At 45.7% G+C, this 27,460-nt stretch overlaps 1 protein-coding gene across 1 annotated transcript in view; it reads right to left on the reverse strand.

The window, feature by feature from the left end:
* The window catches only part of LOC146184582 (uncharacterized), a 35,986-nt gene extending 8,995 nt beyond the window's left edge, over positions 1-26,991 (reverse strand). The window contains exons 1-3 of the mRNA XM_084608816.1: positions 26,871-26,991; positions 5,946-6,097; positions 3,551-3,618 (exon numbers count right to left, since the gene is read on the reverse strand). Of these exons, the coding sequence (XP_084464942.1) occupies positions 3,551-3,618; positions 5,946-6,097; positions 26,871-26,969 (319 nt within the window). The 5' untranslated portion in view covers positions 26,970-26,991. The remainder of the gene's footprint in view (positions 1-3,550; positions 3,619-5,945; positions 6,098-26,870) is intronic.
* Positions 26,992-27,460: the final 469 nt, after the last annotated feature.

The raw sequence follows: 27,460 nt of genomic DNA on the forward strand, positions 1-27,460 counted from the left end.
GGTTCGAGGGTGGCATCGAATAAGTAGGCAGTCCCTGGCCGGTGGTGTGTGGTGAGAATGAGTTTGGTCACTAGATGGTGCTTCTGGTGGGTAAAAGCTTCGTTCATCGAGAATACGGGCCGACTGACGTGAGCATGTCGGCCCGATGCATTGCATTCTTTATTTTTCACTGCCAACTGCCTTACCACTTTGCTCATAGCACGCAGAAAGATCTTGTGAGATTTTTTTTTTTTACACTCAGGGTCGTCGAGACGCGGGTTTATCACCTTTTTTTTTACCGTCAGATGACCCTGGGTTCATCTCAAATGGTTGTAGCTACTCGCATCTGCTTTCACATTTTTCCTCATTATTGGTGGCTTTAGCTGGATGTTTCGTCACCGACATGAAACTGAGTGCAGATGGTGCAATAGGCATTAATAGTTCGACGACCGACGATCCCGTTTGCTGCTATCGCCACAGCTGTGTTGTTTAATTTTTTGTAGGTGCAAGCGAGTGTAATAAAAATTCCTTTCAGTGCTACCCTAGTCATTATTAGTTGCTTTCAGTCATCCTTGTACCGCTTTTGTAGTTAGAGGGTGATTCAGTTCATAACAGAAGCGAAATATTCTCTCAGATAATGCACATTTACGATTCCGGGGCACATGCTGACCTCCTAAGCTGGCTTTTCACACATCCCGGCTGAAACAGAGCACACAAAACAAAAGGTTAGGATGGACACTTTGACTCCGCCTTTACTGATGTGATGTGACAGGGTCTGTGCCTTCCGTATCCGGCTTCCTATTCAAAACATCTCCGCGCGTATTCATTTTGCTACTCACATAATCCTCAATCCTTTAGTTCTTGCCTCTATTATCTGGCCCGTTTTTATTCCCAAACAGTCGTTAACCTCCACGTTATGGGAGAGAACCCGACATTCAGACCCGCTTTAACTAAGCCGTACGAACACGCCTGTGGGGCCTAGCAGCAGAGTTTCTGACATGAGATCCGCGTCCCGAACCTTTCGATTCCTCTCTCAAAGAAGCTCCCCGAGTTGCTAGCGTCTGCCAACTCGGCCATGTTGTGGTCTCGCTAGTGACGTTACCGAACCCACTGAGCTATTAATAAGTGCTCTGAATTGTCACCTACCAACTACCACCAGAGGCACGCCTGAGATTTTTCGCTAACGCCGCCAACTCCGGCATTGCAATTTCGGGAGAACGGGGCTTTTAACACTGGCGAGTTATTGAGCAAGGAACGGGAAGAGAGAACATCTCGGCTCCCCAAGGTCCTCTCATCAAAACGTTAGCTAGACGACCAAGTCCCCCCCCCCCCCCTTCCACTTCTGACCTTTGTCGCTTGTGTTTATTGCTGCCGAGTTTTCGCAAGAAATGTGAAAATATGTCACCAGCATACCCCGGTGTATTATACCGCTAGGAGGAACTCGAAATTCCTCGCAGTGCTCGCAGAGGCTCGCATTACCTCAGGGATTAGTGCGGGCATAAGAAATTATTCAAGAGAAAATGCAAAAATCCTCAATCGATAAAAATCGACAATTTTGGCCCACCTCAACATATCGGTACTCAACCCGTAACAAGCGTCATGCACAAGGTAAACTCATTCAATGCCAGCTATAGAAAAGATGTTGCCCGTTATTTTTATTTTTTAAACTACAGCGTTGAAGGCCCCGTTCTGCAGCAAATCCGGCTTTTTCGACGTCGCCACTTTTTAAGCGCAAAAGCAGGGCATGGCTCAGACATGGAAGGGGGTAGGTGGCAGGGCATATGGCTGGGCACTGATTCTTCGATAGGCTCTTTTACTTGATGAGACCGCATGGTATCATAGAGGTTGGAGGAGCTACCAACTCGCGTTGCTCATTTCAGATGCAAGGAATGAGTTAGGAATCAACCTTCTAAGCCGCTTGGACTTCAACGCTGGCACTCTACTCCTAAGCCACGCCATCACGTTCGTACCACTCGGTTAAAGCGGGGATTTATGTCTCTGTCGGGTGGTCGCCTATAACCTCCAGCGAAATAAAGTGGTATCGTACACTGTAGGACCGCATTCTAATGAGAATGTGGCAAGCATTAGAGACACAAATGAAGGGAGTTCTAAATAAATAAGTAGATATAACATCAACGCCAATGAAAAACACAAGAAAAGTCACAGAACGGTAGCCATTAACGCCCTCGATTCATACACACCCTTACAATTGGAGCTCAGGTGTCCCATACAAATTTTCCTTGCCGATTGCGAAAACCATTAGGTCTTGTGCAGCACTAGCCGAAACTTTGTAAAGAACCTAGGATAGAAGAAGAATATCGAAAAACATAAATTCTAACGGTTGCCCAGAATCACGACCATTTCTTGGCAACTCCGTATTCCATATTAATTTGTTATGCTCAAACGCTGAAATCTTGAGTGTCTCCATACAGGAAACGATTGCGTGATGTGCTTTCCAATACATCCCACAATAGGTTGAAATGTCTTTAATGGGCGCTGTTACTATCCTCGGTCTTAAGACTGAATTCTTCTTAGGAATATGGGCGCTTTTTCATTTTGCTGCATTGTCAAACTAACATTTACAATATTTCAGTATATGCGGGAGTTGTTTGATGGAAAGCTTCATTTCCACGTTTCTTTAAATGTTGAGTCAACTTCTAAAAGTGAAAAAAAAGGCCACGTGATTTCTGCTAAATGCACCGTCGGCTGTTTGAGGGGAGGGAGAAGGGTGGATAATTACCGTAGACTGCAGACTTTTCTGAGGAGTACATTTGAGATTTCAAGCATTGTTCCTTACTTCGAAATAGAAGGAACTTGTACCATAAAACGACTATAAACAATTTGCATCATAGAGCCTTTTGCGGCAATAATATTGGATGTTCCAATTGTTAGAAGGCTTTATAATTATTCTTCAGGGACCTTGCAATTTCGCCCTAAATATTGTTGCTACAAAGACAAAACACTCGTTCAGGCCCATCATTTACCGATTTGCTTGAAACCCTCCTTTAACTCATAAGCACAATCTCAGGAGGCCAACCCTTAAGGCGCGCTAACATTTTTAACCCCGTTCGCTCCGGCTTTGTCGAAAAAAACATACGTTCTACAATCTGCTGTTTTTACGCATTAGTTATAGTAGACTATCGCGCTTACCGTTCCATGAACGTATGTAAGTACGTAACCTCTCTTTGGAGCGGTGTAGTATTAAGAGAGGTAAAGCCTGGCTGCCCAGTATCCTTTCCCGTGAGCCCATCAAATTTTTTGGCCGCATGAAAAGCTTCAAGGTTTTGCCTCTTAAATGGCTGTTAAGCCAGTAGCGATATCTCCTAGCTGCGACCCACAATCTACACCTTGAAAGTGCTGTTCGCTCCTTGATATACTTGCTGACCCTTACGAGTGTTATCAAAGCTGTCGATAAGACCTACCTTGGTAACATTCTCGTTGTCTAGCATGTAAACGAGAAAGTTTTCTCTATGTGTACACTGGGATGCAAAAACATCTGCTAGGGTTCTAGATGCATCCTATCTGCATGGGTCCTGCTTAAAAGGAGGATGCCGGAATCATAGAAGCTTACCATCACACGGAGCGATATAAAAAACGTCAGATCTCGATTCGTCCGCCTCGTTGTAGAAACATTTCGTCCTGCAATAAAGGTCAACGAGCAGTTTGAAAATTCTCAGTGAGGACGGAGTGTACATTTGGCACCGCTCGTTCTCAAAATCATTTCCGTTGCTAGTATTAATGAGGCTACGTGAATCCTGGTTTTTAGACGTAGAGAACGGGAGAACGTGAGCCTGCGCATGCTTTAACGTAATGTGTACTGTGTGGCTACATAAGAAATTAAAGGCCCACAAAAGCTTTCCGTTAATCTACTCGGTAAATATACACATTATTGAAACATGATCCAACCTATGAACTTCCCCCATCTGACGTTTTTCCAAGGCGTGTCAAAAGAGAAGGCCTTGAAATAACGTTAGATGTCAAAAGAGAATTCCCCTATGGTACAAGGTGGCCTTATAGCCAGTGTGCCATTAAACCCAACTCAACTCAACTCAGAAGAGAAAAATACAGCCGAAGATGGTAGAATAATGTGAGGCCATGATATTGGAAAAAGCTACAGACTAGGATGAGCGCGGCTCGGCAGGACGCAGCAGAATGGAGGCAGAGGCCATGGAAGGAGCCTTCGTCTCACAGCATAATCGAATTGTCCGAGACTGACAAAGCATTCTTTCGCTTGCAAGGAAAAATATTCGGCTTCATTTTGAGCTCACCTAGAGAAGGGCCAGATCGAGAAAAATCGTAGTTTTTCGTCAACAAGTCGCTGTGTAATATGTCTGGGGAATAATATCCTCACTGTGCGAACTGAAAGGCTGAAATACTTATAATGGAGGGTGTCACAGGGAGACACTTGTGCTGTTCTCTCTGCAAAACCTTGTTTTCTTTGCAAAGGCCATGCACATAACTTCATCCGCGAATTCACTGCGTTTATCGAGAATTCGCTAAACGCGTAGGCTGTACCAGAATCGTAAGCGGTAATAAAAGTATCCGCAGATAAAATATTTGCCCACGATCCAGTTTTGAAATTAACGTTTTGCAGCACCACTGTTGCACTGTCATGACACTTGAAGATGTGCTCACCGCACTTTATAGTCTCACAATTAACTAGGAGCCACAAGAAAGGAGTAAGCGTCTGGCACACACCTCCTCGCCTTAGCTACTTGGATATAACGAAAGATTTCCTACATTTCCTTCTTCCTTGTCTCACGTTGTTGCGACTGATCCTCAAAAAAAAACACGGACGACTGAATGTTTGATGCAGAGCCAGCACTGAACCCAAGAACTGTCCAATTCTACTGATTCTACAGGACAGACTTAATGTACAGGTAATATTCGGTCGTTTTTGTAACAGGGAAACTCGAGCTAGCTCATGAGGCATGGTGTTGAAACAGCACGAAACACAGCGGACAGCACAGTGCTCATTCCGTCTTCTTTTTTGTCCGCTGTGTTTCGCACTGTCTTTCACAAAACGCTCATTGCTGTAGTAAAATAGATGCTCAAATGCCCTTGACGCGAATCAGCTAAGACAGCCATTTGAATTTTCTTTAGCCAAGTAAAGATGCAAGGCAAAGAAACGGTGGTAGTGGCGCTCTAAATTCTCTGGTGTGCACACGTGAATCAAGAAATGTCCCCGTAAAGTCTCGTAAATTCCCAAACACAGTCTCACCAGCGGCAGGTGTGCTGTTGTTCCACAGCGGGAGAACCCCCGCTATCGTGAGCTGGAGGGTAATAAAATGGGGCCTTTTTCCGAATTCCCTGTGCTTGGGTGCTACTTTCAGGCTGTTCTGCTTTATTACCTTTTCCACAAAACGCGCAGGCTTGCTTTTTATGGTAGTACTGACAACTGTTATACTTGCACTTGACATTCAAGGCATGTTGCCTTTTGTACCTCGAGGTAATATTTAGCATATCTCTGCGATGCTTGAGCTCTAGTGGCGCATACGTGTTGTAGCTGGAGAAGCTAGGGACAGCATTTAACTTGCTCGTCAAGTTAGCTCCGATTCTGAGACTTTATTACGTGGACATCGACTTAGCACCATCGGCACTGGCACCGCGTAGAGCAATGTACTACGGAAGAGCTAAGCATAAACGACATGCAGAAACATCGGTTCTCGTATTGCTTCCGCAGTTTCTGATTTCGAAAAACACCTGTTCTGGTCGTAGTACTGCTGCGCTCCTTCACGATACGACATATCAAATTCTGCTCCTTTTAAAATTTCAAGTAACCGTTATTCACGTTACCGATGAACGGCACCTTGTAGGGCTACTTGCTGAAGCAAAGCCGATGACTCGTGCTTTTAATGCTAGCGTACTGAATTAATGGGGAACTTGGCGCAGCCTTTAGCAGCTCTTAATTCACTCTCTTATCTTCCCCCTTGTTACATTATAATGATACTCCATTCCATACATACTTCGGTGAGCCGTCAAGTCCCTGGTAGTACCACGTGAAATTTGCAGACCCAGTCTGATCGTCCATGATGCCACGCTTTGTTACAAGGCACTCCTGGTTGGCGTCATCAATGGTGCTGAAGATGGCTGTAGCAGCTTCAAAGTTCTTCATCACCTACGGAAACAGGCACATTTCAGCCGTTAGAAAACAGAAGCGCATATTGGAAAACCATGCCCCTTGCGAAACAGCTCCCTGTTTTTTAGGCCCTCCATTTAAGATTTCCTCTTACAAAAGTCAGAACTGGTACCAATAAAGCAGCCCTGCACCTAGCAGTGTGCTACTTCTTTTTTTTTTTTCTTCTTAGCATACTGGTTATTTTCGTTGCCAGTTTAGAGAATTCCAAATGCTCCCCCGCCCCCACGAATATTTTCCAATGCTACCTCGCCAGCATGGCATGGGTTCTCATGAATTTTTAGAAATACTCACAGTATTTAGCCAACTGTGCCTATCACTTGTGTGTGTTTTTTTCCATCTTAATGTTGTCACGTAATTAACAAAGTACAAAATAGGAATTGGTTTGTGTGTACGAAACTCAGCGTTGAAATCGTAGATAGAGGCTATTCAAGCGCGTTTTTGGGATAATAAAAAAAAACGCTATATTATCAACGAGAGCTGTGAAACTATCGTACACGTAAAAGACGAAGGAAGAGAAAGTACAATATTTTGACTCTGTACGCTCTTAGCTAGGTTAGGACACTGATTGCGAAATCTCGGGCAACGGGTTTAGCCAACGAAGTCCCGGACAGAGGACCCGACCAGCCCTGTAACCCATAACCTATTTTCCCAATTAAATGTTTTATACTGCTCTACTGGTTCCATTTAAAACGTGTAAGCTAAATCACTTCTGCAGCCACGTATTGAATATTAGATGCGTTTTGTAATACTTAGCTCAGCCATGTATTATATTGTCCAAGCGGGGCTTTCCAAATATTTGCATATATTTAACTGCACATATCGAGAGAAGTAGCGCAATTTTCCGCGCACTTTTCTCGTTAGTTGAACAGCTTGCGTGTCTTCTTCGACCTCGTTGTCTCCAAGCAGCGAGACGAAAGTATCCAATGTGTTTAAATGACGATATATCTCTTAATATTTTGATCGTCGGCCTATTTCAGCCTTCCCACCCACTTTCCTTATCAGCTTCTCAAAGTGGTAGAAAAGATATATGGTTGAATAAGAACTGCGATAGGACGTATACGTACGCGCGGCTATGTATATACATCCTTGCAACTATATTGTAAACAATTGCAGTGGCCGCTCGCGCACAGTCATTTGTGAATAGTGCTCGGACACTTGCACACGAGTGACGCGAACTCGTTGTCCTATTTTCTATTTTGTAAATAATGTACAAAGATCCCCCTGTCCTTTCTTGATATCGCTGCCCTCGGTACTCCCCCTCGTCCTCCTCTTCCTACCCCCCCCCCCTTTTTTTTTTTTTTTTTTTACAGCCGGCCGCAGCTCCGGTGCTTCATATTTTAGATAACAGTTGCCGCTGCCGGCAACACGCTTTTTATTCTTTATGATTATTTGATAATAAACCACCACCACTACCATCATAAGGAGAAGAGAAAGAGAGCCCGAATTTATTAGAATATCTATGAACATTCCCCATCACAGATAACAGTGTCATCTGGCCATATACGCTTACTCATTTATTTATTTATTCATACAAATACCTCTCAGGTTTCAAACATAGAACATTGTGAGAGGGGGAAGGGTACAGTATATATAAAAAAACAATGGTACATAGTTTAAAATACAAGAGTGTAAGAGCATTCCAATCCTTTATTCTACCACTTTTTTTTTTTTTTATGATGCAGTAATGTACAGAATTCCCACTTGGCCTTCCCGCTTGAAATGTGCTCGTCGATAAACTGATCTCCGGTTTGTGGCGAGTGCGCCACCTATTTATTTAAAGACTACATACATATACTTTGTACGGCAAGCGTACATGGAGCCAATATATTCCAGGCAATTCAGCGAAGTTGGCCAAACATGAAGTATGCGACTATCGCTTCACGTTTGATTTCAATTTCGGTCAGAGGCTAGGGTTTCAGGGTTGCACTCCTGACAATGGTCTGCCCATCTAACTTTCTGCAGGGGGTGGGAGAAGTTAGGTGGAAGGATTAGATTAAGAAGTTTGCAAGAAGTTTGCAGGAGTCAAGTGGATGCAGCTAGCACAGGACCCGGTTAATAGGAGAGATATGGGCCTTTGCCCTGAAGTAGGTCTAGACTGGCTGATGATGATGAATAATTGCAGTTGACATCCCTTACTGTAGAGCGTAATAACGGCCCACTAATAATTCTGGGACCGATTAACGCAACATAACGAGGCAATGCGATAGCGGTACGGTCGTGATCCATTGCGCACGGATGGAATTGTTGAGGGCGGCATGCGATGCACACTGCGAGAGAGCCGAACTGAATTCTACTTCACTGAGGAAAGAAAAGGGGAGGATGAGAAGGTAGTCCCCATGTGTCGCCGAGACCCTGAAGATTCAGGGTGACATAGGCCCATGCCGCGACTCAGGCCGAGATATTCAGGTCGCCTCTGGCCATTACTTCATTCCACGTTTCAGGAGAAGGATCAGGCATGAGTTCTCCGGGAGGTAGATGTACGCACCAATCACAAATTAAGACATTTAAAAAAGATATTTCCCCGGAAAAGTAACAGGTCATGTTCATTTCTGAATTAAGACATTTTTAAACGGCGTATGGGCTACGGAATGTATCTTTTTAATGTTTCCTCCAGAGCACCTGTTGCTCTCTGGATGGTGATGTGTGTGGGGGTGAGTATGTTCTTCTCCAGGGTCTATAGTGTGTATCAGGTATGAAGTATCGTGTTATGAGGTGAGGAGCTATCCGAATAGCTCCAGGTTTAAGGCGACGTCACAGCTCGGTCGGCTTCTACTCGAGCGTATATGTAGGCTGCCTCGTTGCCTAGGTTCTCCTCGTATGCTGGTACCTAAATCAGATCGATTCCTCTCTGTTGTTCTGTACGCTCAAGGTTGAGGTGTAAGTCTGTAGCGATGCTTTAGATTATTCCTCTGATATTGTTGGATATTGCATTTTTACAGTCGATCCCAATGGTAGTGGATCGGCTGTAGACTATAGCTTCTGCGATGGCGGCTTCTTAGGCTGCAAGGGAGTTGCAGGTTTTGAGGGTTTCCAACATGGTTAGTTTTGCCAGTCTTCCTATCTGGTTATTTGACCCAGCAAATAGTAAACCTATGTCTATGCAGCAAGCTTTATTACAGGCAGCACCTACATATCAAGCGTTTTTGAGGCTTTGTAAAATTCTGTGCAAGCTATTGGCTCTTTGTTCTCGCTGGCTTTGTTGTATTTCTGGGCTCAAGTTTTCACGTAGTTGCTTGATCATGACCCGCTTTCTTATGTTTGCTGGTATAAACCTAGGGGAGTCCATAATCTGTTTTATTTCGATGCCTAATCTGTTTTCGTCCTGTGGGGTTAGTCCATAACCTGTGTATTTGCACTGTCCCGTTGTGCTTCTTTGGGTTCTTCAGATGTATTGTGAACTCCGAGTAGCTAGTAGCTTCTCGTTGGCTGTGTAGAGAGGCCTAGAGCTGTCTTGTAAGGCAACCTGAGCATAACGTCGGCCTTTCCGACCTCTGTCTTTAGTAGGTTGAAGTTATGTTATTCTGGCTTAGATCGAATGCGTTAAGGATTTGCAAGCGATTGTGCTTGCTCTTTCCTCCCTTCCGATAGCGATATGCCTAATCATTGCTGTGATCTACTGGACAGGTTCTTTGAGTGCTTCCATCGTGGCTGCGTTACACGACGCATTACGTATTATCCATGAATCGTGGTATCCAGGACTTCTCTCACTTTATTACCTTGGTGTTTTACCGTAATCGGTATTCTCTCTTGTGGGCTGTATCTACGACTGACCAATAAGTCTGACTTGCTCGGCGAGCGCTCGAGTCCTGATTTCGCCGCCTCTTCCTCAACTGACCTTGTAGCCTTCTGTAGCGCTTCTGCAGGCTATGGTGTACGTATTTAATGGCGCTCAGTCTGTTTGGAAGATTTAAGAGCGCAAGGTTGAACAGCAAGGTGTACACTTGTTCCAAGATCCAACGAGTTAGATGTAGTGGACTTACTTGAAGCTTGACTGTGTGGTTCTCGAGAAAGCCTTGATGTAATTAAAGGTCTCCTTTCCGGGCTGAGTTGTGGTAGGTGCTCTGGCTCGTACGATATGTTGTCAAACGCCTTTTTATGATAAAGTACGAGAACGGCCCTATTATTGTCTTTCATTAGGCTAATTATGTCTTCTGAGAGTTGTAGCATGACATCATGCGAGTATAGCCCTCTTCTGAACCCATTCATGGTATGCGTTAGAAGGTCCTCTTCGTCGGTGTATTCTTGGAGGCTGTTCTTTTTCGGTGTATTTTTGCACTGTTTGGAGGACTACGTGTAACATTGGTTTCCCTAAGCATGAGGTTAGTGAAGTGGTTGTAAAGTTGTGTAGGTCAATTTTCTTATATATGCTGGGAATGAAGATCCCTTTGACATGCTTACAATTGTTCTGAAGTTCTACAGTTTGCCAGGATTTGTTTGAATAATCGGTTCAGTTAGGGCAGCGAAGGATTTTGTTTCTAGATTTCTTAGCGCTTTGTTTATTACCGAGTCTGGTCCGGGGAGGTCGTCTTCAGTTCGTCAAGGGCTGCCCAAATTTCTGCGTCGTTGAACAGCTCTTCTAGCTTCGGGTTGCCCTTATCAGTGTAGGGGGGTTAACTGTTCCGTCGTGCTCGATCTTAATATATTTCTCTTTGAGCTGCTCCAACAGCTCATGTTCCCCTTCAGTGAATGAATGGACTATCTTGTTGATCGCATCTTGGTCAGCAGATCAGATTTGAGATGGATCCAGGTGTATTTGCGAGAAATGGTAGGGGTAACATTAAGAGATAGGAAGCGTGCAGAGTGGGTCAGAGAAATAACTCAGGTTACCGACATTCTAGTGGAGATTAAGAAGAAGAAATGGGCATGGGCAGGACATGTAGTGCGGAGAGAGGATAACCGATGGTCGTTTAGGGTAACAAACTGGATTCCAAGGGAAGGAAAGCGTAGCAGGTGGCGGCAGAAAGTTAGGTGGGCGGATGAGGTTAAGTTCGCAGGGGTCAAGTGGATGCAGCTAGCACAGAACCGGGGAGAAATATGGGAGAGGCCTTTGCCCTGCAGTAGGTATAGTCAGGCTGATGATGATGATGATGAGGTGTCTTAGCAAGTGCCAGATATCGGCAGTTAACAGAGAAGGACGGGGAGAGGTAGTTAAGGGATGCGGCCATCTCGTACAGGGCTCTAACCCTCGCCAGCGAAGTTGATCTGTGCACGCTTCCGTGTGTTCGAAACCCAGACTCAGCGCAGTTGGCCACGTTTATTTTATTTCTTTCTGGTGTGCTATCTGACTTCAGCCATGCACGCAAACTACAGCTTAATTCAGACTATTATATACTACAATATATATATATATATATATATATATATATATATATATATATATATATATATATATATATACATCAATGAGGGGGAAAATGAGGGTACTCGTTATAATACATGAAGGAAAGAAGCCAACAGTCGGCGAGGCCAAGGAAGGCATTGGGAATTGTACTTGTATGTCTTTTTTTATTTTTACTTCAGTAATCACATAAATAAGTAATGTAATCTGTTTTTAGGGGAAAGATAAACACAAAGTAGAAGGAAAAACAACGTGTCGATGCTGGGGACCGAACCCACGACCTCCGAATATCGCGTCCGGTGTTCTTTCCTGAAGTAAGAATTAAAAACAAAGACATAAAAGTACAATCCCCAATGCTTTCCTTCGTCTCGCCGACTGTTGGCTTCTTTCCTTCTGTAAAAGAAGGCTAGGTCGAGACGGCGAGGTCGTGACGACAAGGACAGCGAAGCCTTGTCTAGCGTTTTAATCCGATCACGAACCCAAGCGCGCGCCGGGGGGCCGGCGCCGCGGGACGATGATGATGGTATGTACAAATGAAAGAAGAAGATCATGGCATGTACAAATGAAAGAAGGTCCACAGAAGGCTCACACAATCTGCCCGGGGGGTCGGAAGCAGCCTGCCTGGCCGCTCCTAATCAACCGATGTACCGCGGCGCACAAACGGTTTCAAGCGAGAAACATGAACAATTTCAGTTCCACGGTGGCGTCGATCGGCTGGGGGATCAACAGGCGTGACTTTGTAGTTAACTGGAGAAGTTTGGCTGATGATCTCGTAGGGACCAAGGTAGCGGTGGTGGAATTTGTCACTAAGGCCAGGGGTGCGCAGTGGTGTATAAAGCAGTACTTCGTCACCGGGACGATAAGAGACCACGCGATGCGTAGAATCGTAGCGACACTTGCGGTCTTCCTGGCACGCTGCTGTGTTTAGGCGGGCAAGATGACGGCATCTGGCCGCACGAGATAAGAACTGGGTAGGTACTGATGTGGAGTAGTCGGGCGTAGAGAAGAAAGAAGCGTCGAGAATTGTAGTGGGAGGACGGCCATAAACGAGGAAAAAGGGAGAATAACCGGTAGTCCGCTGTACTGCTGTGTTATAGGCGAAAGTGACGAATGGTAGAATAGTGTCCCAATTTCGATGGTCCGGTGTGATGTACATGGAGATCATATCCGATAAGGTGCGGTGAAATCGCTCAGTCAGCCCGTTAGTCTGGGGATGGTAGCTTGAGGTAGTCTTATGAAGGGTGGATGACGCGTGAAGAACTTCGGCAACTACTGCCGATAAGAAGGCCGTCCCGCGGTCACTTAGGAGTACCCGAGGAGCGCCATGACGTAATACAATTGATCGCAAAAAGAAATTTGCTACTTCTTGAGCGGAACCAGTTGGTACAGGTGCTGTCTCAGCATAGCGTGTAAGGTGGTCGACAGCTGTTATGATCCAATGGTTACCCCCATCGGAGAGAGGTAGGGGACCATATAAGTCGATGCCGACTACGTCGAATGGCGTGGCGGGACAGGGAACAGGTTGTAGAAGGCCAGCGGGTGAAGAAGTCGGCCGTTTGCGACGTTGGCATAGAGGGCAGGATGCGACGTATTTGGCAACGCTGGACGATAGGCCAGGCCAAAAGAATCGTTTTTTCACGCGGTCGTAGGTTTTGTCAACCCCAAGGTGACCTGCAGTAGCGTCATCGTGGAGAGCCGCCAGTATACGTTGACGAAGCACACGCGGCACGACTGGTATCCAGCGAGTTCCATCAGGGCAATACATGAAGCGGAGTAGGATGCCATCTTCGAGCTTGAAATTGCGAAGTTGTCGGCGAAGCCGAGCATTGGGTGGGTCCGAAGCGCCAATAAGGCGGTCGATGATGGGACGGCAGTAGGCATCGGCTAATTGCTGTGAGCGGAGAGCGTGTTTGTTCTCTGAGTCGTCAAATGAAACTGTTGTGATATACGTCGGGGAAAGAGATGGTCGGCTGTGGTCATAGGTGGAAATGCATTGGGAAGACAAACAGCAAGCCGATTCTGAAAGTGGACAGCGAGAAAGAGCGTCGGCGTCTTGGTGTTGGCGACCCGATTTATAAATGACGTCAAAATTGTATTCCTGCAGGCGTAGAATCCAACGGCCAAGTCGGCCTGTCAAATTTTTGAGCGAAGACAACCAGCAAAGAGCATGGTGATCAGTCACAACTGTGAAGTGCCGACCGTATAGGTAAGGGCGAAACTTTTGGACAGCCCAGACGACGGCAAGGCACTCCTGTTCGGTAATAGTGTAGTTTTTCTCAGCTGGAGTCATAGTCCGACTGGCGAAGGCAATCACTTTCTCACGAGAAGTTGCATCGCGCTGCAGAAGTACAGCGCCAAGACCGATACCACTGGCATCAGTGTGCAGGATGGTTGGAGCGCTGTCACTGAAGTGGCCAAGGACAGGGTCTGATGTGAGGGCGTGCTTCAGGTTATTAAAAGCAGCTTCGCACTGTTCAGTCCACACGAAAGGGCTGCGTGCTTTAAGTAGTTGATGAAGTGGAGCAGCAATACTTGCAAAATTCTTTATAAAACGCCGGAAATAAGACGCCAGGCCGAGAAAACTGCGCAATTCTGTAGTTCGTTGTGGACGAGCAAATTTCAAGACCGCGACGATTTTTTCAGGGTCTGGACGGATGCCGTCATGGCTGACTAGATGTCCCAATATTTTAATTTGCTTCTGTGCAAAGTGGCACTTCTTGGTGTTGAGCTGAAGGCCCGCTGAAGCGAGACACGTGAGGACCTCATCCAGGCGCGCGAGATGGTCGTTAAAAGTTGACGAAAAGATGACAATGTCATCCAAGTAACATAAACAGGTTCTCCATTTTAGGCCACGAAGCACAGTATCGATCATCCTTTCAAATGTCGCTGGTGCGTTACAAAGTCCGAAAGGCATAACATTAAATTCGTAAAGGCCACCGGGAGTTGCGAAAGCGGTTTTTTCTTTATCGTCCTCGTGCATAGGTATTTGCCAATAACCTGAGCGGAGGTCCAAAGTCGAGAAATATTCGGCGCCTTGGAGAGAGTCAAGGGCGTCATCAATTCTTGGCATTGGGTATACATCTTTGCGGGTAATTTTGTTGAGTGCGCGGTAATCAACACAAAAGCGTACCGAGCCGTCCTTTTTTTTAACTAACACTACTGGGGAGGACCATGGACTTGTCGAGGGACGAATAATATTGCGATGGAGCATGTCATTTACATTTTCTTCAATTACCTTTCGTTCAGAGAGGGAAACCCGATAAGGCCGTCGGCGAACGATAGAGTTACCTTCAGTAATGATGCGATGGTGCGCAACACTTGTCCGTCCCAGTGGTGGGGAAGTGGCATCAAAGATGGCTTGGTGTTGTCGAAGCAATGTCAGCAGTTCTTGGCGTTGGTTCGGCGTGAGGTTAGGATTAATAGTCTTTGTGAGAACAGAAAGAGAGACGTCTGTCGAAACGCGGTGCTGAGGCTGAGGGGCGGTGAGCACCAACAAGGACAAAGGCTGAACATCCACCTTGCAGGGGAGAGAAGTTCCTTTTCGGAGCACGAGGGATTCACGTGAAGTGTTAGTGGCCGCTACTGTCGCTGAGCCGTTGCAGAACCTCACAAGACTAGACCGGAAGGCGATACCGCGTTCAAGATGACGATAAGATGGTGCGATGAGTACGTCCCCGTCAGCGATGTGGTCAGAAACAACGGTAAGCAGTTTTTCGCACTGAGGAGGCAGAACAGTATCAGCGGCGGCAACGAGGGGATGATGTCGTTCAGAAACTTCACATGAAAAATCGCTGTCTGTCATATGGATAACACGGTCGCCACAAGAAATTAAGGCCGAAGCGGTTGACAAAAAATCCCATCCAAAAATCATCAGATGCGCACATGGAGAGAGCACAGCAAACTGCACATGATGGCGGACGCCGTCAATAACAACTCGGACGGTGCACTTTGCTAAAGGGCGCAAAGGGACGTCGTTGGCTCCACGGAGTTCAGGCCCATCATATGGTGTGGTAACTTTTCGCAAACGGTAGCACAAATCAGCGTGAATGACAGAAATTGCAGCCCCTGTATCAATCAATGCTTCAACCGGTAATCCTTCAGCGAAAACAGAAATCACATTATACGGGCGATCTGGAGGACTTTTGGTAAGTTCGCAGACTGCAGTTTGACCTCCGGAAACTGCAACGCTTAGTTTTCGGGATGGCGGGCAGAGAGAGTAGTTGCGGGTCGGAGAGGGGAAACTGAGCGGCGGTATGGGGATATGGACCGACGTCGGGATGCATGGGTTCCACGAGGCTCAGACGAGGATGCTGGAGGTGGGGATGATCTTCGAGGTGGGCTTGGAGTAAACCGGCGTTGATAATATGACGTTGGAGGGATGTCACTTTCAAAGGTATCGTAACCACGGCGCTCATTCTGGAGGCGGCGACGACAGACGCGGGATATATGTCCTCGAATGCCACAGTAATAGCAAATTGGTCGGGAGGGGCGCCAAGGTGCGTAATAGGGTGGCGCAGGTTGAGCCGTCGCTATTGCATTGACGTGATTGTAGGTTGGTGCCGGTCGAGGCGGGGGAACTAAAGGAGGGGGGGATGCTGCGACGTGCGCGTAAGTCGGTACTGAGCGGGGTGCCGGAGGGCCAGATGTCATAGGTTCGGTGATTGTTGCCAGCTCTTCTTTGATGATGCTGCGGAGACCTGCGTCATTAGATGTTGCGGAAGAGTGATCGCACCCGTGTCGACAGACAGGCTTGAGGGCCTGGAGCTCCTCGCGGATGATGGCTCGAATAAGTGCCCGCAGGTCGAGATCAGCATAGGTCGGGCCAGTAGCGTTGGCGGGCTGCAATCGGGAAGACTGCAGCTGCTCGATGCGTTGGCAGGTCGTAATAATGGAATCAATAGTTGAAGGATTCTGAGCAACTAGGGTGTTATATGCCGTAGAATTGATTCCTTTCAAGACGTGGTGTACTCGTTCATGTTCCGCCATGGTGGGACTAATACGCCGGCAGAGTGCAAGTATGGCCTCTATGTAAGACGCATATGACTCATCAGGATCTTGACGGCGTGAAGCGAGCTTGGTCTTCGCGATCTCAGTCCGAACTGCCGGGTCGGCGAAGTACTGTCGGAACTGCTGTTTGAAGGTGGTCCAGTTAGTTGTGTGGGGCTCGCGGTTGATGAACCAAGTCCTGGCGACCTCAATAAGGTAGAAAGAGATGTTGAGAAATTTCAGAGCATCGTCCCACCGGTTGTAGGCACTGCAGCGTTCGTAGGTGTCAAGCCAGTCATCGACGTCTTCGTCGCGACGACCAGCGAACAGCGGCGGGTCGCGCTGTCGTGTGGGCACAGTCGGAGGGGGTGGTGCAGCCGAGGTAGAGGGTCCGGCTTGTTCGTGGGTACTGTCGGTAGACATAGCGATGGCGGCAGTTGCCAAACGGCGACCGGAACGTAGCTCCAGCGAGAGGCAGGGCGCAAGGCAGCAAGGGGATCAAATTTCGCCTCCACCACTTGTAAAAGAAGGCTAGGTCGAGACGGCAAGGTCGTGACGACAAGGACAGCGAAGCCTTGTCTAGCGTTTTAATCCGATCACGAACCCAAGCGCGCGCCGGGGGGCCGGCGCCGCGGGACGATGATGATGGTATGTACAAATGAAAGAAGAAGATCATGGCATGTACAAATGAAAGAAGGTCCACAGAAGGCTCACACTTCATATATATATATATATATATGAAGGAAAGAAGCCAACAGTCGGCGAGGCCAAGGAAAGCGTTGGGGATGGTACTTTGTCTTTTTTTTTTTAATGTTTACTTGGATAATCACAGAAATTAGTAATGTTATCTGTTTAGGGGAAAGATAATTAGACACAAAGTAGAAGAAAAAATAACGTGACGATGGTGGGATCCGAACCCACGACCTCCGAATAACGCGTCCGGTGCTCTTCCAACTGAGCTACATCGACCGCTGTCCTCCCTGCTACTTTCTTGGGTATTTATGTTGTCTGTATACGAACCTTGAGAGTGTTCACCAGCGCCACCCTCAGCCATAGCGGCGGACGTGGGACGTCCTTTGTTACCGCCAGCGTCACGTAGAACGTGACGCTGGCGGTATATATATATACATATATATATATATATATATATATATATATATATATATATATATATATATATATATAATCATTAACACTTCATTTATTCTTCGTCGACGCTTGGACCGGGGTTCGGTCTTTCTCAAGACTGTGGTTACATTGTTTGAGTTTCAGTTTTAAAGCTTTGAAAATTGTATAGACGCAGGAAGGAAGGACCACTACAGAAAAAGGAGAGAGGAGAAAGACGGCCATGGGTGATCTGTTGAATGCGAGGAAAGATGGAAAAGACAAAAATGAGTAAGGGCAGGCGACCAAGCCAAGAAAATGCGGGGAGCATGAAAATTCCGAAGGTTTCATCTTCGGCCAGGAAACAGGGGCCAATCAGATTAGCAAAAAAAAAGGGCGGGGGGGGGGGGGCAAATGGGAAGAAAATGGGCAAAACATTTTCGGTATGGTCTCAGACAACGGCGCCGGCTGTGTCTCTTGGTTAAGGCAGTTAACTAAATGTAGGTGCACAGGTCTAAGGTTATCTTCACCGTGAATTTGTTACTTGGAATGCTTCGATGGGTTAGTGACCCCGAAGGGCCGAAAGGATTCCCGGATGTTCATTTATGCCGCAATTCACTGTATTAAATTTTGTAGACGCTAGTGAGTAGTGCGTCGCCTTTTACTTACATCGTGAGGTCCGGAAAGTTTATTTGGTGCGCGGAGTAGGTGTGTGTGAAATATATATTGGATGGGCGTTATTGAATCCTACAATAAACTGTTTTAGGTTGTTTTCTGTGTAACAGATTCACTGTGAAGGTACCCTTAGACCTGTGCACCTGCATTTAGTTAACTGCCTTCACCAAGAGACACAGCAGACGCCGTCGTCTGAGACCATACCGAAAGTGTTTTGTCCATTTCCTCTCTATCCCCACCCCTCCCCCCTCGCTTTTCTGCTTCCCGCCTTTTTTTTTTTTCTGCTAATCTGCTTCCCCCTCTTTCCCGGCCGAAGATGAAACCTTTGGAATCTTCATGCTCCCCGCATTTTCTTGATTTGGCCGCCTGCCCTTACGCATTTTTGTCTTGTCCCTCTTTTCTCGCATTCAATAGACCCCTCATAACCGTCTTTCTCCTCTCTCCTTTTCTTTTTTGTAGTGGTCCTTCTTGCCTGCGTCTGTACAATTTTCAAACCTTTAAAGTTGAAGCTCAAGAAATGTAACCACAGTCTTGACAAAGACTGGACTCCAATCGAAACGTAGACGAAGGATAAATTAAGTGTTAATCATCTTCGCTATTTATTTCCTCTGCAGCCAGGAACTTCTTTTCCGCAAGTATATATATATATATATATATATATATATATATATATATATATATATATATATATATATATATATATATATATATATATATAACCTTCTGTCCCTCTCTGTCCTGGTAATCAACTATAAGTAGGTCCTTGTACTCCTTTAGCAGGTGTGGCCGCACGAACCTTCACAGGAGCTCTTCAAAACGACCAAAAAGTAAAGATTCCAGCACGTGTATTTGAGAAGCTTGAGACTGCATCCGGTAGTTGAATACCTCAAAAGACGGGAATGGTGTTAATAAATTAACACAGTACACTTTGTTGAGGTCGGAGCTAAAATCTCAAACAGCCTCTCTTTACATATTATGTATGGTGGCCTAGTCTGTTCTACCACATCAGGGGCCTAAGCCTTCTTCACTATCACAGATGCAGTGTCTGCCTTCTTTCGCTTTAGTTTGAACAGCATATGCCCCCCCAGTTGTGCCCTTTGCGTTGACACCATTGCAGTCTTTGGAAATAGGTATGACAGAAATTGCGCCCTTAATTGTGCTTCTATTTTAGCCTCGTGTAGGAAAAACCTCAACAGAGGTCATTTATTAACCTTTCCAGGCATTTCTCAAACGATAGCCATCGGGCTGTTTCGTACTTCAGAATTTTTCGATACTGAACAATCTGCATTTCTTAAATATGCTTAAGCGAAGCTTATCGCACTTTTCCCAATAAAGAAAAATCTACGAAGACTTCGTCCACCTTCGTTGAGAGACACGATGCCACTGTTTCTGCTGCAATGTTGATTAAACGGCATGAACAGCCATTTATAATAACGTTTTCATGGACCTGCGTCAGCGCTGCCGCTTCGCCATTTTTTTCCCAGCATCACGTTGACGTTGTCAGAATTGAAGCTATTCAATTAGACAGCGGTATGTCCAAGGAACTGAAAGTATATATAAACAATCTGGCGATAATGCCCCCAGTTCATTGGCCCTCTAGGGGGCTCAGCGCAAGATGTTTGCTCTCAGTCAAGCCCAATTATTCCGCAAAATAGGTAACCACGATCGAGTACAGCTGCGCTGGGCTATCGTTACTGCCATCTACGGCAACTGAAAACACTCATTTTCAGGGCATTCATCGTGCTCTCTTGTGCGTGGCGTGCCATTTCACCGACATTTGCTGCCGTCTTGGTCCTATAGAACATGCATAGCGCTTCGCAACGTCAGACTGAGGGAACATTTTGCGCAGCAGAGGACCCACGGGCTCACAGGCGCTCAGCGGGATGTTATGCTAAAACAAGAAATCCGTAAAGAAGCACTCCGCACGGATGATATCGCTGTCCTCTTGTGCACCGGAGAAATCTTGGAGACGGAGCTACTTATCTCGGTACGGAAGGTTGCTTGAAAGCTTCGTCGACAAAATGCGCGTAGCCAAGTCAGTTCTGCCGCCGTGCAGAATGCTGATGTCACAATTGCCAACGGTGAAAAAAAAAAAAATGATGCTCGCCTTTTCGCGACGCCACCATACACCCAAACTCAGCAATATACTGCCTTAGGAGACTCTAAGATATTTCTTGCGCTCTCATTTCAGCGCCATGGCCGAAATCTACGTTAACGCGGCAATAGACGCTGCACAACGCACGCCTCCTAAAAACTACACTAGACCGGACGCCTGAGCTGCCAAACGTAACAAAGAACAGAAGAAAACAGGGAGGTTACCTGAAGCAAAAAAAAAACGGTACTAGTGTAATAACATTATAGGCAGATGAAGTTAAGAACTTTAGACTGAACCCGGCCTTAGCGCCCAGCTTGAGCCGCCCCAGGCAGCGACGGTGCTAGCCTAATATATAGCAAAATGAAAGTAGTTCTGAACTGTTTAAATGCTGTGCTTGGCCGAATATACTTTTTAGACTCTTCACTGATCAGGATGTCAATCGGTATCACGCGGTAGATAGCCTCGGAGGTATGTGACCAGACTAGACAAAATTATTTGGTGAAACATGGGGGCTTTTGCAGGGAGGTCTGTTTTGGTCGTAAAGCATCGAAATTCGGCAGTCTCCCAGAGACCGGGCAGCTATGCATACTTCTCCCCACCCGCCTTCATCTTCCAAAACGCCTCCACGCACCAAAAGCATAAGCGGCCGAGAGGTTGCGTTGTCGCTGCTTCGCTCCTCCGCTACGTTCGGTATACCTCGGTGCACGTCATACACTCCAACGCACAATGCTACTATAAGTGGCAACGTTGAAAGTAAAGAAAATTTTGGAGTAAAAACGAAATAAAAAGGCAAAATACAGTCGCTGCCTGAGACGAAAAAATGCATCCACTCTAGGTATAAATGTCTGAAAAGAGAAGCATATAGCTCACATGCATGCTATAAAGACTGGATTCGCGCGAGAGCTGACACGCACCTCTGGATGTGAACAGGTTGCCTGCTTGCACTTGAGAAACCTAAGAAACAGCAACCACTTATGGACACAAAGGCTCATGCACTTTGTCGGAAAGCAATTAAGGAGGATCTGTTTGAAAGCGAGTCTATAGCATAAGCGTTCGTAGAAACGATGTGGCCGCAACAATTTCCTTTGTCATTTATGAACAGAACTATGGATGCAGAACATTCATTCATTCATTCATTCATTCATTCATTCATTCATTCATTCATTCATTCCTTCCTTCCTTCCTTCCTTCCTTCCTTCCTTCCTTCCTTCCTTCCTTCCTTCCTTCCTTCCTTCCTTCCTTCCTTCCTTCCTTCCTTCCTTCCTTCCTTCCTTTCGTTTATTTATTCACAAGAAACTAGGAGCTTAAGGCAAAAGCCGATACTGTGCTTTGCAAGGGATAACAGTCTGGGTGGCGTACATAGATTAGTATGGGTACAACAGCAGGAGAGCGGGAAACAAAAAACATCAATGTTACTTAAATTTTAAACCAGTTTCCTCACTTCGAATGGAACGAGTATAATCCAACTGGCGCCTCAGGTATTATTAATGGTGTAATATAGACAAAGAGAACAGGTTTATTATACCACTTGAGTATTTCACCCACGCATGAGACCTCGCGATAGTAACAGTCATTGAAAGTTATCTAAAGCAAGTAGTATTCCAGTCGAAAGAGGTAAGAAGAGCTGGTATTTAGCCTAGACAGCGCAATCGATTCTTTCTCATTCCTTCAGGAACTTTTTTGACGAAAAACCGCTTCCTGCGCAGTTGACTTCCTTGCATTTCCCAGACTAAAACTGCACGTGTGTCTAGCTGCGACTTCAAGGAGTGGAGGTAATGCAACGTCGTGCATGTAATTTTATGAGAGGCTGCTTTGTTTTATTCGCATTCACACTGCCGGCAATTCAAGTCGATATGCGCACCTGCCCAAAGATTTTTCAAATCATGGGCGCTATAAAAAGATCAATTGTAAGCAGCTGAAGATGTGATCAGGTACTGAGTATAACTGCCTGCATACGCTCATGCAACCTGCACAGTGCACTGTATTTTTGGCTGCTCTTCGACGAGGTGTGAGAATTCTGATAGCTTATGGCGTCTATGCTCCACAATTTCTGATGTCCATACATCAGGCTTGGCTTCCAGGCCTGATAATAAAATACACTATTCCTATGTGTACCTAAACGGTAGGACCTTCCCTTGCGGCGAACCCCCCTAGTCGGAGTTACCGCTTGGGCTGACCCGCATCGTACAATGGACAACGTAGTACCGGCGTTGCGCTATTTTGGCCACAACAATTAATCTTAGACCCGACGTTTTGGCATGAAATCAACACTGCCATTCACTGTAGTTTCTTTTTGTTATGCTGTAGAAATCTATGTTTACGACGAAAACAAAACAACCAGTTCGCAGAGGATTTGTTCTAATTTTATATCACTTATTAGGCCGCCTGTTCCTTGTAGCGGGCGATCTGTATTCGTTTAAAGTAGCATCCAGCAATATCCAAGTGCGTGTTGTCAACTGATCAAAACGTGACCCTCTCCACAAGACAGGTCACAATAAGTGAGTGCCATTTTTACGCGTAACAAAATGAATTGAACACTAATAGCTGCAGGAGGTTGTATATAATGGGCCTCGTGTTATAGAAAGCGCCGCAGTGTGTCCCAATGGAAAACCCGCGTGTTTATCATTTTTGAAAAACAAAATCCTGCCTAGGTGAGCCTACGAGTGAACAGCCTGGGTTAAAATCCTTCGGACCGCGTGCATTTTTTTTTATCCGTACTGTGCAGATATTGTGGCATGCCTGAATTCCTGAAATTGCTGAAAGGAGTACAACTGCCCGCCTTTTCTTTCCAAGCTTTTTTGCTGTTCAGGAGTGCCTCCCGCCCTCTACTGAGCGGATTGAATAGTTTTGCCCAAGGCTATACTTGTGGAGAATGATTGTGGCCTGTTCTTTCATACCACCCAGCTGGGCATGTGTTTGGGTGTGGGCGCCGCTTTTCTAACGATCAGACTCTCTTGAATTGGGAGGCCGAAGGTTCTCCTTACATGAAAAAAGACAGAGCTCGAGCACTGGCAGACAGCAAGTACTATTTTATACGACTGAGTTTTATACGTTTTATAATATTATACGAATTAACTTTGGCTAACGCAATAGATAGTACAGCTATCGTTCCCAGTTCTTGACCAAATATGCAGGCACAGAAGTCATTTTGTTGCAACTAGTAGGGGGTACAAAAGTTATTCTTCAAGGATTAAAAATTTTCAAAATATATTCTGGCCATCTGGTACTACGCTTTAGCAGGTACCTGCAACCTTTGCATTGCAGCTACCACTCATTTATGGGCGGACGTTGGCGTTTTCGGCGAGATCACGTGGTTGCCCCATTTCAGGATGTTCCTTCGTGAAACCGGATACTACGCTTGAGGCATGCCCCGCTTTCTAGGCGAAAGGCAACTCTAGCGTCACCTCTAGCGCCAGTAGTAAACAGAACGGGATCATGATGGGGCGAATTTTTAAGAATGTAATAGGAGAAAACTACAGAAGGGGCCGTGAGATTCCGCGCGTACATAGAGATTTATTCAGGGCTAAAGTCGTTAGAGCGGAGGAGTGGCAAAGCGCATAAATAAAATTGGAAAAATACAGCAGGATCACAAACTTAATAACACCTGGCTTACACTGCCAGCTTGGAAACCAAAACAGCGCACTTCAAAACACAAACACAGAAAGGAAACGACAACACTGTGTTGCCGCTTCCTGTCTGTGTCTGTGTTTTGAAGTGCGCTGTTTCACTTTCCAAGATTATTTACCAACTAGCCCGTTCTGTCACCCTTGCAAGTTACACTGCCAGCTATAGCTTCGCGAAACATCACGTAACTGCCAATGCCGGCAGTATCTTCGAGAAGGTGATTCCAGTCGCGTGAGGTACACGTGAAGAATGACTGAAAACTTTATTTCGTGTTACATGAATCAAAACCGACTTTATTTGTATGGTCAGTACGATGGGATACATAAAACTACTGAACGATAATGCGGTCGCGCAGAACAGGAGGATAGCAGAACTTATGAAATATTGCGATACATGACACGCTCCGACGAAGTGATATGGAAGGAATAGAAGCACTAAATTAGATTTCATAGTAGGTATACTTTCAGTCTGATTATATTTGGTAAGAATGAAACGCCAGAGTTATTTTGAACCATATCTCTAGCAGCAATATAATTTGTTGAGGGCCCGGGGTTACTCTCAGTGTCAACAGCGCGTAATCACAAGGGAGCCATAAAAAATCCTTCACAAACAACTTCGCTCGGTACAAGTGAACATAGGAATTAGATCTTATTCGAATTTAATTTACAGTTACTTTCGAAATTACCAGAGGTAATGCGCTCAACGTAGCTGAAAAATCTGCACTCATGAAACCCTTCAGTATTATTCTTTCCGACAGTGATACAAATTGCATGCAATGCAGGGAAAGTTTCAACTCCCCTTTTTGTTTGAGTATAAAGCGCCACGCTACATGTAATGGTAACTGTGCGAACTCAGCGATTTTTTCGGGGTTATCGAGGTTTTCGCGGTACTGATGAAAAATCACCCAGTTTTCGTAAAAATAAGCACGGCAATTTTCTCTAAACTGTATTCAAATGCGACCTTTATATTTCTTTGTCTTCGAACGGGGCATGATAACATATGTTTAAATTGTCACACGAATATTCATTTTCCAGGACGATCTGCCTTGGTTTATTTACGTAGGGCTTTCGGAAGGCTGGCCATAGGGTTACAGAGATTGGCAGTGCTCTTCCCGAAAACCACAAAGCCGCTGAAACTTTCCTCCATTATCCAGGATGAGAGGTGAAGATGAAGGGAACTCCTCTCCTTTAAGCAGCCCCTGAAGATTTGCCTGAATACCATTTAAGTTAGGTGCTCATTATGCTGCGAAATTAAGACGGAAGGTTGCGCACTGCTTAGAGACACTTTGACCGCTTGGTTTTTGACATTTAGTTCGAGCCATATATTGTAAGCAAGCTTATTTAACAAATAATCTGCGCAAAGTATGCCGCGCTACAAAGTATTGTCTCATTACACAGTAACACGCAACTAATACAACTAATTCTAATACATGGCAGAAACGTTTTCACCGATTCTGCCTCGATAACTCTTAAGTTGACTGGACAGATCAGCCAGAACGTCGTTTAACTGCCTGCATGTGTAGGTTTTGGCTGCAATTTCCGTGCCTTTATTGTTTACCTAATTTTCAGTCAGCTCCCTTAACTTTCACTAATCGTACGCAAATGTTATCGTGAAATGCGCCGCATTTTATTCCAGCGCCGATGAAATTTGGTAATGTTTTACTGTTTCCACCTTTTGAAAAGAAGCCTTAATCTCGAGTGCAATGCGTATGCCTGCTGTAGTTTTCTCGACGTACTAGCAGCCGCAAGGCTAATTTTAGCGTCCTGATAGGGGCAGTCTTTGATGCGAAACCTCGCTTGTTCAGCATGCCCTCTGTTTTGCTTGATGACCCAAGCAAGCAAGAGTAAAATGAGACAACACGATGAAAATATTCACTGTAACCACATGCATGATCCTAACTTTCAACTAGTTGTAAGTAGCCGGTACTTATCATCTCTCTGCTGTAGCTCGACATAATCGTAAAGTAAACGAGGCAATATTTGTTCTTGTTGTTGAACAATAGTTTCAACCACCGCTACCTGCACCACGTTAACCCGGTTCGCTTAAACTTATTAAACCTCATTTTGGTCCACTCTGTAACCCCTGTTTTTGCTCACCTGTGACCCATCGCTGAGGGCTTGCTTACTTTAAATAATTTTCTTCCCTTCAGATCTGCGCTTGAAGTGATCGCACATCAGTGCAGCGCTTTTGCGTTTAACATAGTTGTGAGCCAATAACGGTACAGCATTATTTAAGCGCAATGTTTGAGCTGAATATTGTTTGTTGGGTAGCGGATGCGGCAGGCCGCTGTTTTTCATGCAAACTGGGATGCTATGGTCTTTCTAAATAGATGTTTTCCTGTCGGTACAAACCCGCAGACACATAGTGAGATATGCATAGCATCGTCCTTTGGCTATCCGATCGACCATCAACGTTAAGCACTGATAATATGTAAAAAAAAAAAAGATACCACAGAAGTGAATCTCGAGATGATAATGTTATTAAGGAGTGAAAATCAGTACAATACATAACAGAGAATTGTACAAGGTTCCACTCTTTCAATGAAACGGAGATATGTGGATCAACATTTCTTGCACTGCACACGTCTGTCGCATGAAACGATTCCCTCACGCGGGAATAACGATATAGGTTGCCCGAAAGCCTCTGAACGTACTTTTTATGGAATACGCTATCGCGGTAATTGCAACCAGCATCGAGCAAGATGGTGGCAGAGCTGTACTCAGATCACAATGCGAGCCACATCGTGCTGAAAGACTATACATACGTCAGGTAGCGAAGTAAATGACCAAAGGTACTTGCACTGTCAACGCAAGGTTCGCACCATGCGTTTACAGGCTCATTCCTTTCACATGCAGAGCGAACTGCTGAAGTAAAAAAAAAAAAAAAAAAATTCTTTGCGCGCAAGTGTAGGTACACAAACACATTCTCACCTCCAGGATGTCTATCAGATCGCTACTTCCTTGGGAGTTCCCCCGAGCAGACGAGGCAAAGATGAAGACAAGGAGGAAAGATTGGACGAGCGAAGCCATGCCGATGGCGCGGGTGCGTGCCCTTATCGACGTCGCGCAGTCGAATATGCACTGTTCCTACTAGGTTGGGCATGTGTAAATACCTCTTTGTGATATCTGCGACGCGCGTACCAATGAGAGCGGGCTCGTTCTTTCCCACAAGGGACGGAATTAGCGGCAGGGAAGAGGCGATAGCGCGTCGTTTCCGCTCATTCTCAAAGCAGCGGCATTCAAACAAGCCCAATTTACGGATTAGAATGATCCCGCTCAAAGCCGAAAGCATGTGCAACGTGTCGCATCGTTCAGCGCAAAACAGGCAACATGGCTCACAGAAAAATCGCTAATAGCTCGAAGCCATCTGGAAGCACCGATTCGTGGAAAACTCAGCCCTGGAACGCTGCTCCAGGTACAAATCATGCACAACTGCGAGCTCTTTTTTTTTTTCGCGAGAAGCGAACAACAAAAGGGTGTTTGGCTCCAGTAATGGTACTTGTGAGCCATATGGTGCTTGA

This window comes from Amblyomma maculatum, chromosome 7 (assembly GCF_055883805.1).
Source record: "Amblyomma maculatum isolate TAMU_Amacu chromosome 7, ASM5588380v1, whole genome shotgun sequence".
NCBI lineage: Eukaryota > Metazoa > Arthropoda > Arachnida > Ixodida > Ixodidae > Amblyomma > Amblyomma maculatum.